The sequence below is a fragment of the Accipiter gentilis genome, chromosome 6 (genome assembly GCF_929443795.1).
Source record: "Accipiter gentilis chromosome 6, bAccGen1.1, whole genome shotgun sequence".
Lineage (NCBI taxonomy): Eukaryota > Metazoa > Chordata > Aves > Accipitriformes > Accipitridae > Astur > Astur gentilis.
In genome coordinates this window covers 39233748-39250223 of record NC_064885.1, presented here as the reverse complement: position 1 = coordinate 39250223, position 16476 = coordinate 39233748, and the positions used below count along the sequence as shown (strand labels likewise).

At 43.1% G+C, this 16476-nt stretch overlaps 1 protein-coding gene and 1 non-coding gene across 5 annotated transcripts; both read left to right on the top strand.

Annotated features, from left to right (window-relative positions):
• Positions 1 to 1382: 1382 nt before the first annotated feature.
• On the top strand, positions 1383 to 1455 carry TRNAV-AAC (transfer RNA valine (anticodon AAC)). Its single transcript has one exon. It is a non-coding gene; the product is annotated as a tRNA-Val (tRNA).
• Positions 1456 to 2079: 624 nt separating this feature from the next.
• On the top strand, positions 2080 to 15318 carry MYNN (myoneurin). Of its 4 annotated transcripts, none has more exons than XM_049804000.1 (8): positions 2080 to 2153; positions 2848 to 3146; positions 5084 to 5886; positions 7771 to 7930; positions 8662 to 8840; positions 9122 to 9205; positions 9635 to 9721; positions 11473 to 15318. In XM_049804000.1, exons 2-8 carry the CDS (start codon positions 2881 to 2883, stop codon positions 11739 to 11741), a joined length of 1848 nt encoding a protein of 615 aa, XP_049659957.1. In that variant the 5' UTR covers positions 2080 to 2153; positions 2848 to 2880; the 3' UTR covers positions 11742 to 15318. The 4 variants fall into 4 exon arrangements, with proteins under 4 accessions (XP_049659957.1, XP_049659956.1, XP_049659955.1 ...); XM_049803999.1 differs by lacking the exon at positions 2080 to 2153 and having other exon boundaries at positions 2807 to 3146; positions 11473 to 11764; positions 13765 to 15318; XM_049803998.1 differs by lacking the exon at positions 2080 to 2153 and having other exon boundaries at positions 2807 to 3146; positions 11473 to 11764; positions 12190 to 15318.
• Positions 15319 to 16476: the final 1158 nt, after the last annotated feature.

Below are 16476 nucleotides of genomic sequence, written 5' to 3'. Positions count from 1 at the left end.
GAATATTGGGGCAATACGCGATTAGGCAAAGGTGTGGCTGCAACGTCAACCTTTTCACGGTGGGTGCTACAGTTGCGCAAAACAGATCTTGTGATCGTGGTGTGCCAGTAAGAACACAAGTGCATTTCCACGAGTGTTTTTCCATGTGGACCTGAGAGGTGTTGCAAGGATGAAAAGAGCTAGTAAGGATGCATGTTTTTCCCAAATGCTCTTTTGTGGCACCTCTTATACACACATCCTTGCAGCCGTTACAAACCTATGCATGATGACAGCAGTAGTGTTAAGAAATCTTGCAGCTGCCGCTGCCAAACTCAACAGAATATTGTCGCTGCTCGCTTCCAACGTTCTTCTGTTTCCCCTTTCCCTTCCCTGTCACTGCTTTCTTCTGGAGCCTTTCCTATTTCATTGCTCTTGGCTTTTCTTACTCTTCCTCCCACTGGCTGGGATTTGGCTTGCATTTCCCTTTGCAAAGGATGGCAAAGCTAAGTTCCCTTCTACAGCTCCTTCCAGGATCAGGTATTTCAGTGCCTGGTGCACTAGAAAATCCAGGCGGATTAGTCACTTCCCCATTTTCCAAGCTCCAGCTGTAGTGAGAGGCCTGCAGAGGAGGCACTGCCTGATGTAACGCATTCTCTGTTCGGCTCCCGGCTTGCCTGCCTGCTCTCGCCAGCTGGTTTATTATGGTCCTGCCCTGCAAGGCTAGGAGTGCCAAACAACTCCCTTCCTCCTTTTTGGCTGGGGCTGTCTCATTCCGATTTCTGATAAACATGGGCCGAAACCGCCCTGCTTTTTTCCTGCAGGAACCGCAGTGCTTTACAGCTCCCCTTGGCAGCCCTGCCCGACTTGTCCTGCTCAGCCCACCTGTATTTGCTGGCACCAGCAGGCAAACACCTCTGTCGTGCTCTGCTCCTCTCATTTCCCTGGGCTTTTCAGCTCCTTTTGTTGGCGTCTTTCTCCTTGTCCGTGCTTCGTTCCCAACAAAGTAGTCCTCCCACAGCAGGAGGTAGATTTGGCATTGTAAGCCATGCTGGTTCAGAATGACGCTTCAGCGTGCAATGCTAGCCGAGGGTTTGGCTTTTTATTTACAGATACGTTGAAAATCGATTAGAGTATTTGAGGGAAGACCACGGTCTTGAAGTTTCTCGTTCACGCCAATGCTGTTATTCCCGGCGTGTGTGGCGGAAGGGCAGCGGTGACAACCCTGGGATGGTGCGGAGCTGCCAGCACGGCCGGGCCGTGCTTCGGTGGGGATGCAGGCCCGTGGGTGAGCCCGGTTTTTGGGCACCCGTGGGACACAAGACCGAGGCAAGAAGGATCGTCGCCGGGGTCCAGGCGGGGCGGAACGCCATTAGCGGCGCCGCCGGGAAACGCTGGCAGGCGGCGTTTCCGTAGTGTAGTGGTTATCACGTTCGCCTAACACGCGAAAGGTCCCCGGTTCGAAACCGGGCGGAAACACCAGCCGGGGGTGGCTCTTTTCTTCCTCACACGTTGTTCTGCTTCCGAAACTGATCACAACCGATCCCTGCAAACCGGCAGCAGCGCATCGCCAACCCTTTAAAAACACCTTTACCTGCCTTTTTTTTTTTTTTTTTTTTTTCAGTTGGAAGCACAAGCAGGGCGAGACGCCTCGGCGCTGCCGCATCAACAGTAACAACGACATCAAGCCCATTTGATTTACCAATCCAGGGATGCAGGCCGAGGATCTACACCGCGGGAGCTGACCCGCGGGTAAGGCAGCGCAGCCACCGTCTCCCCGCCGCCGCGGACTCCGGGCTCGGCGACCGGCCGGCAGCGCTCCGCCGCCCCGGGCGCGACTACATCTCCCGGCATGCACAGCGCCTCGCCGCGCCGACGGCGGGCCCCGCCGCGCCGCGCTGCATCATGGGAGTTGTAGTCCCCGCCTCCCCGACCCTCCCGGGAAGCCGTTTCGCAGCCTTAGCCCTGCCCGCTCCCCTCAGCGGAACGGGTCGCGGCCCTGCTTCCGTTTCCCGCTTTGTCGCCGGTGCCACCGGTGCCCCTCAGCCCCCCCCATCCCCCGCAGCGGCCCTCGGGAGCGGGACACCGGAAGTCCCATCCCGGAAGCGGCGCGCGTGGCGTCATCAGAACATGGCGGCCTGAGGCGAAGGCCCCCCCACACACTTTCCCCTCCGCAGGTGCGTCGGGCTCCGCCGCCGCTTACTCCTGCCGGCCCGGCGGCGGTCCCCCGGGGGTACGGACGGCGCCCGGTTAGCCGTGCCCGGGCGTGGGGGACACGGGGGTGGGTGGCGGGGCCCGGCCGGGGCGAGGGCCGCTGCGGGCTCCGGCCCGTCCAGCGGCGAGGCCGGGCCGAGGGTGAAGGTTGGGAAGGGAGGGGGGGGTCGGGTTGTGGCTCGCCGGCACCCGGTTTGCTCCCTTTGCGCCGAGGCGGCCCTTCCACCCCGCTGGGCCCCGGTGACCGCTCCGGGGTCTGCCCGTCCCCGGTCCCGGGAAGCGGCTGCCCCCGCCGTCCGAGCGCGGTTCGGTGCGAGCCTCGGGTGGTTCGCTTCTGCTCAGTGCTCCTCGGAGCCCAGTTTTGAGATGCCAGCTCGTCAGCTTAGTCAGGGTAATCCTCTGATCTGGGCGGGGGAGCGTACAGGGCGCTGCCCTCTCCCCCTCGTTCTGGCTCTAAAATTAGCAGCTCCCCAAGTTAAGAAGGATCCGCCCGTCTCGCTGTACCTCGTCCGAAAGCGCTGCCACACAACCGCCCCGCCGTGATCGTGAGCGGATTCGAAAACTGACTCGTTTGTAATCATTAACTTACTCTGTTAAGGGTAAAACAAAGTTAAATCTTGCATGTCGATGATTGTTTTTTTTTTTTTGCTTTCCCAGGTCAGAACAAAGAGGCTGCAGCTCGTTGTCAAAATGCAGTATTCCCATCACTGTGAGCACCTTTTAGAGAGACTGAACAAGCAGCGAGAAGCCGGCTTTCTTTGTGACTGCACTGTTGTTATTGGGGAATTCCAGTTCAAAGCACACAGAAATGTGCTTGCCTCTTTCAGCGAGTACTTCGGTGCATTTTACAGAGATGCGTCCGACAATAATGTTGTTTTGGATCAGACTCAAGTGAAAGCTGATGGATTCCAAAAACTCCTGGAATTTATTTATACGGGAAACTTAAACCTCGACAGGTAACATACGCTATTAAAGGGGGAAAGAGACTAGGGAAATAAAGTTTGTGTTAAGGCAGTGCTGGATTTTTTGTTCTTTGTAATAAGTTCTGGAGGAACAAATAGTGGATATGATGCATATTAACAAGTTGAAGATCGTCTGTTTGTATGTTTTAAAATACCACGTGACATGCGAGTGCCAAAACAGAGGTGTCTTGCCTGATATTTCACTGATTGATAGTTTTAGTCTCCCAGCCTTTCTGTCTGGATAGGGAGGGATTAAAGATCTTGTGTGATTACCAGCAGAGGGAAGGATAAGTGAATTCTTTCTGAAGTTGGATTATGGGAGTCTGTTTTTGCAGAGAACACGCAGAAACTGTGTATGACGTAGAGACTAAAGTCTGAGGAATGGGTGAAGATAGGCACAATTTTTAAAAAATTGCGTTTGTTAGAATTTGCGTGATCTGTTACTTAAAATCTTACATTACGGTGCCCAAAAGGAGTCAGAGAAAAAGCATTTCCCCCCTTACTGCATTGATTTTGTGGCCGTTGTGTTGCCTCGCATACAGTGAGGATTCTTTGCAGTGCTTTTCTCTCAGCGAAAGAGAGAGATTATCCCTCATGAGGGAAGTGTGACTGCTTAGAAGTGTGTAGTCCAGGATTTTTACTCCTTTCTCAATGACTGGTGTCAAATGCAGGTTTAAAAAACCTTTTGTTTCTGCTGAAGTCTGAAAACTCATACTCGATAATTTAAGTACACAGATGCAAGGTGGTGGTTGGTTGGTTGGTTTTAAATTAGCTACAAACATTAACGGCAATGGAGCAGCGTACGCAGCTATGTGGTGAAGTTAGTGATTGATGCTTTGCAAATTACATGTGACCAGAAGTGTGCAGCGTTCTTGATGTCTGTCTGGGACAGCAGCAGGAGAGTTTCTGGATCCATTCTGAGCAGTTGAGATCTCTGAAGGAAGAGGAAGGTGAAAGTACCATTCTCATCCAGGGAGAACTATTTGACTGAAGATGACACATGCAGGTCTGCCCATGTGCAGCCGTCATCTTGTACTGTATCCTGCTAGGTGATTGCTGCAACTGTCTGCAAATTCTGTTGTCTTCTGTGCGGGAGTGACACGAGGAGGGTGTACTTTGAACTCGGTGCAAGTATAATGCAAGATACTAAACCAGTTGTATTCATCTACAGAAAGTAATTGTGGCTAGTTACTTGTTTAACTACATTTACTCTGTAATAGATTGTTAGAATGATGTTGTTTACTATTAATCTCTCTTGACAGTGCTGTAAATCCATAAATGCATGGATGGTACATGTTGCCACCGTTTCCAGATCAATTTTTTCTACACCATCAAGGCCTGCATTGCAGGAACCGCAAAATAGAACGTAGTAGTTTAAATGAGGACTTCCTTGGTGTTAATGTTGTCTGTGCACAGCTGATACAGAATTAGGACTGTTTGCAAATCGTTTTATAAAACAAGATTAATACCTGCCTCACAGAAGTGCTGAGGTGAATGCGCCATTTGTGAATTACTTAAGGCTTTTGCCAGAGGATTACAGAATGGTAGTCTATGCATTTTATTCTCCAGTACTGTGATTTCTGAGCATTTTGGACCAACAACCCCATGTCTAGCCTCACCACCTTACAACTGGACTTTTACCTTAAAATTCTACAAAAGGCGTGTAACTGAAAATAAAATTCTCAGTTCTGTGGATCCACAGACCCCACTAGACATGGGCCGTCGGTTCAGGAGTAGTTGTCAGACTGCTGGTGTCTTGGGGCACTACAGCACTAAGAGATTAGATCTTGCTGTACGTGTTCGTTCGCAAAGTTACATTTTCTGACAGTGTCACTTTTCTGTATCTGTGCTGTCTGTGTTTGATACAGTTGGTACAGAACAAATGTTTGCTTTGTGCAGAATATCATCACCCAAGTCTTGTTTTCTTGCAGCTGGAATGTTAAAGAAATTCACCAGGCTGCTGACTATCTCAAAGTAGAAGAAGTGGTCACTAAGTGCAAAATCAAGATGGAAGACTTTGCGTTTATTGCTAATCCCTCTTCTACAGAGACATCTAGTATCACTGGAAACGTTGAAATGAATCAGCAGACTTGCCTTCTGACCCTCCGAGATTACAATAATCGGGAGAAGGCAGACGCTGCTTCTGCAGAGTTGGTTCAGCCACAGGCAAAGAAAGCAGCTTTAGAAAAGAAATCTCCTCAAACCAAAAAGCGAAAGAAGAATTTCAGCTCCCCCAAAAGTATACAGAATAAATCCGTACAATATCAGAATGATGTGACCGAGAACACGTCCATTGAAATGTTTCTAGATGCAAATAAGCTGGCCACCCAGATCACGGAACAGGCTGCCCAAGGCAGTGATAACTCGGAACTACAGCTGGTGTCTGTGGTGGAAAGTGAAACATTGGCAGCGCAGGATATCCTAGTTCAGACAATGGCAGCAAAACAGAAACGGGGAAAGCCTCAGCAAAGCTGTGCGCTGAAGGAGCACTGTATGTCTAACATAGCCAGTGAAAAGAACGCTTACCAGCTGGAGAGTTCGGGAGAAGAACTTGACCAGAAGTACTCCAAAGCTAAGCCGGTGTGCAACACCTGCGGGAAAGTCTTCTCAGAAGCCAGCAGCCTCCGTCGACACATGAGAATACACAAAGGAGTGAAACCGTACGTGTGTCAGCTTTGTGGGAAGGCATTCACCCAGTGCAATCAGTTGAAAACACATGTAAGAACTCACACAGGTAAGCCGCTGGCCTTGTCTTCATGGACTGTGGAGACCTGGAATCACAGCCTTTGAATGCAGGACTAAAACGATCTTTGCATTCTGACTTCTTCCTCTAGAAATTGTGTCTGCTGCTGGTACACATATGGGGATAGTACCTGTATCCTGGTAGCATGAAATCTTTCAGCATTTTTCAGTACAAAATCATAGTTTCTACCTTAAATAGCTAGAGAGGACTTTATTAGTCTGAGCATCTTGATTTCTGGAAAGACTCAGAAGAGCTAGCTACCCTTTAACTCTGCAGAGTGATAGAGTGCCAAAAACTATTGCCAGCAGAGCACGAAAAACTCGCTGTACTTGATACCAGAATTTCTGTTGCTTTTTTTGAAACTTCAAATCCTAATATATGTTTGATAACAAAAGTGGGGAAAAGTGCGATCTTGTGACAAGTAGGTAACTTCTCCCATAGGGCCTTCAAAAAAGGCAGGGAAGGTGGCTGAATTACTACAGCGTTTGGGATTTTATTTAGCAAAATGTGCAGTTGAAATGTTTGATGGTCTTATGATCTCTGCCTTTGATAATATTACCAGAATTTTGTGTTCTGTCAAGAGCTACTGAACAAAACATCAAAGAGAAATCAATTACGAACGCTTAAACGTTAAGACAACATGTCTGTCTTAAAAAGATTATGAACAGCAAATTGTTGGGGCCTGGGAAGACATCTGGGAGAAGTACCGTGCTTGGCTTTTCATACGTTCTTCCCTAGAGATGGAAGACTTGGTGCCGAGTTAGTTCATTCTTCAGGTTGATCTGGCATAGCTGCTGTTCTGCTGTTGCCTTTGCTGCTGTACTTAGCACAGTGAGCAGCAGAGGGGCCTGGTTTATGGTAGTTTTCTTCCTTTTGGGGCTAGCATTCAGAATGCTGAAGTAAGAGTCAATCGGATAAAAAGTTGTTTACTTTTGCTCTTTTTCCCCTTTGGAAATCTCTGAGCAGAGGCCAGCAGTGGAGCTCTTTCCAGGAAGCTGTGAAGTAGGAGATGTTGAGGTACAGCTGCAGGAGAGCACCTTGCTCTTTTTGTAACCGAGGGGGAGAATTTCCAATATTGTCAGCCAGTGACTAACCAAAGATTCATATGCGAGATGGAGCTTGTGAGCAGTATTCAGGGACAGTTTGCTGGTAGGAAAGCTGCGCTTTCTACTTTTGAGGGTGTTGTACTGGGAAGTTTTACATGGGTAGGTAGGGAATTTCATGGTGTTGGTTGCTAGATGGCAGGTTAGATGTCTAATGCTTTTATTTTTGAAGTTTTTTTGTACACAATATACTTAAGAGTTGTTGAGTTCTTGGTCTGGAGGTGCACTGCCATGGAAGTGCAGACAGGCTCTTTTATACTGTCACCTAAGACTGCGGAGCTGCACCATCTATTACATGACCACAATTGACCACTAAGAGAACATGAATAGTCAGAGAAGTACCTGTAGCGTTCTACAGCAGATGCTAGTGAGAAATTAGTGAGCACTAGACTGTATGTTGAAGACCTGTTGCTGTTTGACAGTTAAGAAAAAGCAGATGATTTACTGGTTGTTCATCTTTAAATGTTCAGAATCATAAATAGACATAACCCGCAAAAAGTCTGAAAATGTAGTAGCATTCTTAGACTAGTATGGGGAGAATGGCACTGTTAAAAATATTATTACCTTTGTTTCCCGAAAGGTAATGTGTTAAAAAATAGCCTGTTAACCGCTGTATTCCTGGCATGTTCCACTTCAGCGGACTAATTACAGGATGTTCCAAGATGTTATCTGTAAGAAGTATTAGAACCGACACCTGAGCTTTGGTCAAGTAATGGATTGGAAACCTTTCTTACGTAAATGCAGAGAGCACAAGGGTTTTATTTTTCACTAGGGGAGAAGCCATACAAATGTGAGCTATGTGACAAAGGCTTTGCTCAGAAGTGCCAGTTAGTGTTCCACAGTCGGATGCATCATGGAGAAGAGAAACCGTACAAATGTGATGTCTGCAACCTGCAGTTTGCAACTTCAAGCAATCTGAAGATTCATGCCAGGTAGGCAAAAGTGACATCCTGCAAATGCTTATCCATGTGTTTATTAAAACAGAATAATTTACTCCAGTGTGAGCAAGAGTTACACATTCACAAAATTTGGTCATTTCTACTCCTTTTCTCATGGGTCGTCTCTCACACTGCGTAACAGAGTAATTACATCTGTGGACTTGCTCATGAGGGAAGTGATTTGTGATTTAGGAATGTTACAGCCTATGCGCTGGTGTCCTTAGGGCAATGGTGTGGGTTTTGTTTTAAACTGCTTGTAGCACCAAAGAGGAGAGAGTTCCTTGCTGGGAAGTGAAACAGAACAGTTCTCACTGTTCACTGCTATCTGCATGGGGCTTTTTTAATTTTTGGCAGGAGCAGGAATTACATTCCCTTGTTAGGAATCATCATTTTATCTTTCAGTACACTGTAACACAAAACATGGCAAGTTCTTATGGTGCACGTTACATGTGCAGGGCCTGTAGTTCAGTTCAGCTGCCAATGAAATCACGGATGTGCTGATTCCCAGAGTCAACAGACAGTGAATTTCACTCCATTGAGAAACTGCTAACCCGAAACCAAACTCACAGTTGGGGTTTTTTTAATGTTTGGGGTTTTTTTTTTAGTTCATAGAACATTAGCACAAGGAACTTTCGGGATACAGTTCTAATTGAGGAAAGTTACTTAATCGTGTGCGTTGCTTCCCTTTCTGCCAGGAGATCGCTGATGTCTGTGTCTGTTCACAGGAAGCACAGTGGCGAGAAGCCCTACGTGTGTGATCGGTGCGGTCAGCGGTTTGCTCAGGCCAGCACGCTCACCTACCATGTGCGTCGCCACACAGGAGAGAAACCTTACGTGTGTGACAGTTGTGGAAAAGCCTTTGCCGTCTCCAGTTCTCTCATCACCCATTCCCGAAAACATACAGGTGAGAGGGGGCAGAGCACTGCAGTACTGGAACAGGCCTGGCAAGGGAGGACTGGCTGCCTTCAGAGGGGTTGGAGATAGGTAATGACCCGGAAATCTGTAGATTGGGAGTTAGTTACTTCTGGAGTAGTCGTCCAGCTCCTTTCTCATGTTTTTTCCCTTTGACTCCAGTTTAGGGAGCTCTTTCTCCCACTGGACATCACCTCTGTTTCATTTTGATTTGTTCTTTATGTGTATTCTGGTTTATATATTGAAATAACAAACTCCTTGTGTTTCCTTTAGGAGAGAAGCCATATATCTGTGGCATTTGCGAAAAGAGTTTTATTTCCTCTGGAGAACTCAATAAACATTTTCGGTCCCATACAGGTCAGTTTCCAGACAGGCTGCTTCCTGCACTATAAATAATATTCTACCTTTACCCTTTTGCCTTTAAAACAAACCGTATTGTGCTGTACTTGAAAGTAGCAGATTTTCTTAATTTATGTATCTCTGTGTTAATATAATTTAAAGCAAATATTTGTGAATTTTTAGTTGCCTTTTTCAGACTAGTATCTGTGTAACAGCGTAGGTGTTGATGAATGATCGTGGCTTTACTTCTAATGTTTGGGGGTTTTTGCTTTGTTTTAATCGATTATTCTGGAAACAATTTTATTCTGAATACAGACACAGAGACAAAATAACAGAGTTACAAAGTTGTATTTTAAAATACAACATTGAAATCCATTATCCTACATCTCTAACTGTGTTTTCTTTGAATTTCAAGATGGTTCTAACTGCCAAACAAATTTTTTTCAGGTGAAAGACCATTTATCTGTGAAATGTGTGGAAATTCTTACACAGATATAAAAAATCTTAAGAAGCACAAAACAAAAGTTCACACAGGTGAGTTCCTTGTGCAAAGAAAGGTTAAGAAACTACATAAACTGTTTTGTCTTCAATGCTGAATAACATTTTTCTTGCTCATCCATGCCTAAAATTAGAAAATAAAAGATTTTTGGATAGTAGCTCTCTTTAGAGCCAAAAACATCCGCTTCAGAGGTACCCAAACCTTGTAAAGCATAAAGTACACACTTTAAAGTAGATTCAAGGCAAATTTTCAAGCATTTGCATTGCTATAGCAAACACATGTTGAGCAACATAGAAGTGGATTGCTGCTGACAAGAATTTCTGTATGTGAATATTTACTTTCTTGTCCTAGTAACTCATGAGAGCTTCTCCCATGAAGGCATAGTCTGAGTTGTAGGAGATTTTTTACCTCTTCCGAATATGCTGAAGGAGTATGTCTGTACGGGGGTAGTAACTGAGGTGAACAAGGCATACTGGTTACAAGAATTACTTTGCATCTTGAAGGCACAAGTATTTTTAATGTGACAGTGAAAGGTTGGGGGTTTTTATATATATGCAGTCAATGTTAATCCAAGTCTGAGCTGGATTAGCAAACACATGAGATCAGACAGCTGGCAAAACGTTCCCAGCTGCGAATACTGTTTTAAAAAGACCTTTCAAATACATTCAGTTCCTATTCTAGATACCAGATTTTGATTAGGAAGAAATTTGACATATATTACTTGCCTATGGTACAAAGCAGAGAGATGTTCAGATAGCCAACCTCTTTCAACGCAGGCTCCATGCACCTCATTACCTGTCCATCCTTAAGTGTATTAACCATAATTCCCTTGCCTCTGTCATACGGAAAAAGGAATAATAGGTGTCTGTGTACGTCTGGATTGGGAGGGAGAGGATGAGAAAACATGAGTCATATGCAGAGGCACCTTTGAATGTCAGAAGCCTGAGAAGCCCTGTTTAGGAAGGCCCCAGTGCAGCAGAAAGCCAGTGGAAGCAAGGGTGAGGCGAGAGCAGCAGTGAGTGTGGAGAGAGTGTGAGCTGGGAGAAAGAGCTGCCAAGGCAGATCCGCTCTCGTGGAGAGGCAGAAGGCAGACAGGAGTGCTTCACCACTGAAATAACAGGCGTCGGAGCACGCTTTGATAGAGGAAGGGTCAAATATCTGATGTGGCTTAATCAGAAAGCCATCCAGGAGCAGTGGCAGACTGCATTCAAACAGGAAGGTGGTGAGGAATCTGTTAACAGTGATTTCAGTTAAGAATAGCAAATAATTTCTCAAGTGACTGGATAAAAACTGTAATGGGTCTGGCTGGTAAGGAGTTAACAGACATTTTCTTCTGAAGAACTTTATGGTTAAGTGATATATTGTACATTGCTATCTCAGATAAAAGAGGATGCTTGGATGTGGCTGTGGTTCTTAGATTTTCAGGAGTGGAAAATCTCAAGGAAACCTTCATAATTACATTTTTTCCAAAGTTCCTTTGTTCACTATCATGTTAAGGATTTGTTATCTTCTGTACCATGCCAAGTAGAGATCAAGTTGTAATGCATCATCTGTCTAGTTGTCATGCTACAAGCAGCAGAGGATGTGATTCTCAGTGCTTATGTGGTATTTACAGCTCATTTTGGCTTTGCAGCACATTGAAGCCACTGACAGCCCAGCTGCCCAGGCAGTCTTTGACACACTAAGTGTTTGTTCTGACAGTCATTTGAAAGGGAATTTGAAGAATTTGCGCAGGAACTTTGAATGTTTCTTTCTTTTTTTTTTCTTTCTTTTTTCCCCCCCCCAGGATCTGAAACTCCCCCTGATTCTAATGCACTTGATAATTCTTTCAATGAACAAGAATCCATTCAGAGTCAGAAAAGTCCTTTATCGGAGTCCATAGATGTGAAACCCTCTGAGATGTCTTTAGCACTTCCTCTTCCCATTGGGACTGAAGACCATCAGATGCTGCTTCCCGTGACGGGTAGTCAGTCTCCTTCATCAGAAACATTACTAAGGTCTGCTGTGACTGGATATTCAGAACCTCAGTTTATTTTCTTGCAGCAGTTATACTGACAGTGCAGTACACAGCCATCAAGGTAATTTGGTAGTGAACTTGCATACATTTGGTAAGATGAACATAAGCAAGCAAGCAGTCACACTTTTTGAATTGGACTTCTTTTTTTTCCTCTGTGTAAGGACACTTGTAAGGCATTTCCATTGTGCAGTGCTGTCTTTTGGTTTTTGTTGAATTGTGCTAATCTACAATCAAATTTCTATTTGCAATTAACACTGATTTCCAGGAGACCATTCCTCTCCAGCAACACCTGCCTTAAGAATTCTTTGTTAAATATGTTAATGTATTTTGGAGATCTCTTCCCATGCTCCTTCCGATCTGATGTGTCACATTGTCATTTGAGAGCAGACATTTTAAGCCATATTTGATAGTTTAATATTAACCCAGATGTGTAAGGGGAAAAACGTAATTTGAATGTACTAACAAGCTTGTACTCCTGCATTCCAGGGTGATACAATGGTACATGATGGAAGGTAGGCCAGTGCTCTGGTGAGGTGCTTGCAAAGAATTACTGCTGTCTGCCAGAAGTAGCCGTCTTCAGTTTAATTCTGACCAGAGGGAAAGAAAGTTTTGTATATATTTTCTGGGCAAGGCAAGTAAAGGAGGGTTAATTTTTTTCTGTAGTGTGGTAAGTCAGAGGGTTCCAATGGCATAGATACTACTGGCTATTCTTTCCAACAAATCACTTTTTCTTTTTTTGTTGTTTGTTTGTTTCTTTCTTTTAAGTGAATCCAGCATTGTTGTATCTTGCCCCAGATTTATTTTTCACATCCCTAAAATGCCCTGGTCTTGGCACAAACGGCAACAGTTGCTCAAAAGGAGAGCTGGAACATGCATGTTGTAGATGAGATGAAAAGATGCATTGACTTAATTGTGAGGCATGAATCATAGCTTCATAATCCTTTTACAGTAGTGCTTCTTCTTGTGCTAGACAGTAGGTACAAAAGAGGAAGTAAATCCTGCCCTTCACTGTGAAAACAGTAAGTAAGCGCTATGTGAGGGGACATTAAAGAAGAATACAACAGAGCAGATTGATATTCTTACAGGGAAGGTTTTGTTAGAGTACAACTGATTTGTTTTAATTAAAGTATTTATGTATTGCTTTACCTCTCATGTCACGTGTCCACAGTAACTGCACAAAACTGGTATCTAGCAAGACCTAGGTAAAGGTAGGTTTTTATTACTAGCAATGTACATTTTTAAAAAACAACATTTTTAGTGTCTGGGTAGGGTCATTAGTTAAAGACTAGTTGACAATAGGAGTACTTTTATACTCCATTTTGCCAGTTTGTGCCATTAACATAATGTAAGCATTATTTAATTAATCATCAAATAGTAAGGAAACAGTTGTGATACTGTACCAACAATGCATTTAAAGATATTATTTGTTGGTTATTTACTTGGTGCTAGCATTTTATTTCCACTGATGCCTTGTGTCCAGACACTGATAAATAGAAGAGCATAGGAGATACCTCTTAACTGATTCTGTTCTACATGGAATAATAATTAATCTGCACCTTAATTAAACAGACTTGTGAAAAATTTCTTGGAGGATTTCATTTAAATATTCTGCAAATGGTCCCTTGACTCCTGAGTGTGACTACAGATACTTTTTTTTAATTTCTTTTCCTACTTGTTTGTAATTGTAAAGTAATAGACTTTTTGCTTCTTTGTGTTGATCATCTTAGTATGTGGCATGTTTAAAACTCTGCTTCGTGATCATATTTTATGCTTTAATATATGGCAGATTTGCAGATAAAGTCTACTGTGGACAGCAAGGACTACAACCGTGTTCACCAGGAACATTCTTAATGCAGGCATCTCTAATTCTGTCCACTGGAGCTAATTACTGCCATATCTGCCTGACCTTCATTTTCTTTGCTTACCTGTACTACCACATTTATGAACACCTGATGTCCTTTGTAATGCTGGCAAATGACAATGGATTAACTTCTCTGATTTTTTTTTTTTGTTTCTCTTTGTTTGGCATTTCCCCTTTTCTTCCCCCCTTTTCTTTTTTAGCTTCTGTTGTTGATGTAGCGCCTGAAGGATTCCTTAGCCTTGCCATTTAAGACTGAAGAACCACAAAGACCAGGATCTTGACTCTGTTAAAAAAGCGAACGCTGTGTAGCTTGTCCTAGGGTTCCTCTTTACTTTCTCTCTCTGAAAATAGAGCAGAAGTCTTGGGATAGACAAAGGCTTAGTCATGGATACTGAAAAAGAACAATACCGTAAAACGGATAAGTTTCATATTTAAACAGCTTTGGAAGATGAACTGATGATATGCTGCTGTTATCTGAGGAAAAGTATCTGAAGATTAACATATCCAAGATAAATGACCGCAAGAGAGAACTAGCTCTGGAGAAAAAAAAAAAATTAAAAAATTACATTCCTACATAGAAAATGCATTCCATAACAATGTTTGTTTGGACTGGTTTTATATTTCTAAAATTATAGCTTATTACTGTATTCTTAGATTTCAGACTTTTTTAAAAAATACAGTGCTTAGATTTATACAGGATTTGTTTAGATACTTATAACAGTAACACTTGCTTTATTAGTCATTTAGTTTTCTTTATAGACAAGAAGATAATCATTATTTTTTACAAGACAACGATTTTAACCTTTCTTAATAGAATACACAGGCTTGTAGTTTTGTCTTGGAGCAATAATTTAGTGACCTGCACTCTTGAGTCCCCATCTGAGAGTCTTGATTTTTATCGTCATCTTTCATGAAGATATCTCAGCTGCTGAGGTATGATCTCTATGAACTGTATTCATTTACTAGAATATAGATTTTAAATATATATATATATATAAAAAAAATGTTTGTAGGTATGTTCAGGCTGGGTGCTGTAGGACCTGAAGAAGCAGGTCTGTACTGTACCTTTTGCCAGTAGATGCATGGAAATCAGCTGCACATCTAATTCCTCAGCTTAAGGATTCTGAGTTCATTTTGGAGGTACAAGGTTTATAACAGTATTGATAATTTCTGTAAGGGATTAATATGGGAAAGCATGGAATCTTTTTAGGCAGACAACTTCTTGAGACCTACCTGCAGAAGGAAGGAGGGAATTTTAATAATTCCATTAACAGTAATGTAGAGAAAATTACATGACTTGTCACACCGTTGGCACTGAAGTCGGTGGAAGTTTTGCCTGAATAGGTTAGCTGTATCTCTGAATTGGCTGTTCAGAAATTCTTATGTGAGAATAGCTCCTTGTATGACACTAACTTCCAAATTTTTACCTATATGTGGGCACAAAGCACGACAACTTTTCTGAAATCATGCGTTCCAAAAAAAGTATGGACAAGACCCATGGTCAGGGTTTCAGGGCTGTGATCTTGGAGAGGCTATTGATAAGCCTTGCAGAATTACGTTCAGATAAGGACTAATAACTGATTTTTTTGGTTAAATTATTTTTAAAGTATCTTTCATGTATATACAATTTTTCCTCTGTTATTTGTATATACCTCAACTCTCAATTTTATAATCCCCTGGGAAGGGAGGGAGTTGTACATATTTAGCCTGAAGTGTTTTATGTTAGACTTTAATAAACTTGTTTTGTAATTTTCCCTCACCTTGTGTCTCCTGTTTATAACTGCAAGGGGTAGCAACAAAAGAAGGAGGGAAGCAGTCTAACATAACCACCATCAAAGCACCCTGTCAGAAGGATGCGCGGTAGCCCTTGGCACAGCATACTAACACAGCAAGGATCACTACATTTTCTTCTTGGCAGTAAACACACCTCATTTTTCTTATAGAAGATACCTTGGGTCTGCTCAAACGAAATTAAACAAAAAGTTTAAATACAGTCAAGTATAATGACTCTTAGGTTAATTTTTTTCTACTTGTTTTGAGGTGTTGGGGGGGTGTGTGTTTGTGTTGGGGTTTTGTTGTTGGGGTTTTTGTTTTGTTGTTGTTTTTTTTTTTACAGAGTGCTTTGAAGATGTATATTTTATGCTAAAGTAGATATTCAGTGAATTTCTTTGTCAGAATTTGTATCTTAACTTATTTTTACTAGATTGTTTAGTTTTACAGAAGGTGGTATGGTGGCTAGAGCACACAGTAGGACTTGGGGAACCTGCACTGTACCACTAGTCTGCTGGATCAGTCATTTTCCTTCCCTTTAAACTGGGGCAAAAATGCTGCCTTTCAGCAAGGTACTGCAAGTTCTGGGAGCTGAAACAATGGTTTACAGAGTGGGATTATGCTTGCTTTAGCTACTAGAATAACTTAGAAGAACATGGCAAAAAATTCTAGCCTGTGTAAATTCTCTCACTCCAAAGAACACAAGATACACCTTAAGAATTTCAAGGTTTGGTTTTCAGAGAAAGGAAAGCAGTAAACGTCTCTGGCGTAAGCCTCTTTAAGCAGTACAAGTTTTTGCACAAATAATTATTTTAGTTTGCAGGAAGCTATTTATACAAAATTCAGTAGGAATTACTCTGATATTCCATTGTAAGACAGGTCTGCAGAGTAAACTAATACAAGAGCTATTTCTATGGATATTGTCAATAATGCAGAGTGCTCTTATGGGCTGAGCATCTTGCTGTTAAACAAGGGTTCAGACGGAGTACAAATTTCAAAAACATATGCTAGCATTTTTGAAAGTAGATGCCATTTATCCTGTTACATTTTGTGTATGATATTGTTGCCATCTTACCCCATCTACTAAAAATAAAATACAGCTGTTGGTAGAGCTGGGACTGACTTAGTAGATTTTGGTCCCT

Excerpts from the sequence above, each read along its gene's own strand:
- MYNN (XM_049803999.1), top strand. The coding sequence starts at position 2,812 with ATGTCGATGATTGTTTTTTTTTTTTTGCTTTCCCAGGTCAGAACAAAG. Across the intron at positions 7,931-8,661 it reads AATCTGAAGATTCATGCCAG|GAAGCACAGTGGCGAGAAGC; the intron begins GTAGGCAAAAGT and ends GTCTGTTCACAG. Across the intron at positions 9,206-9,634 it reads ACATTTTCGGTCCCATACAG|GTGAAAGACCATTTATCTGT; the intron begins GTCAGTTTCCAG and ends AATTTTTTTCAG.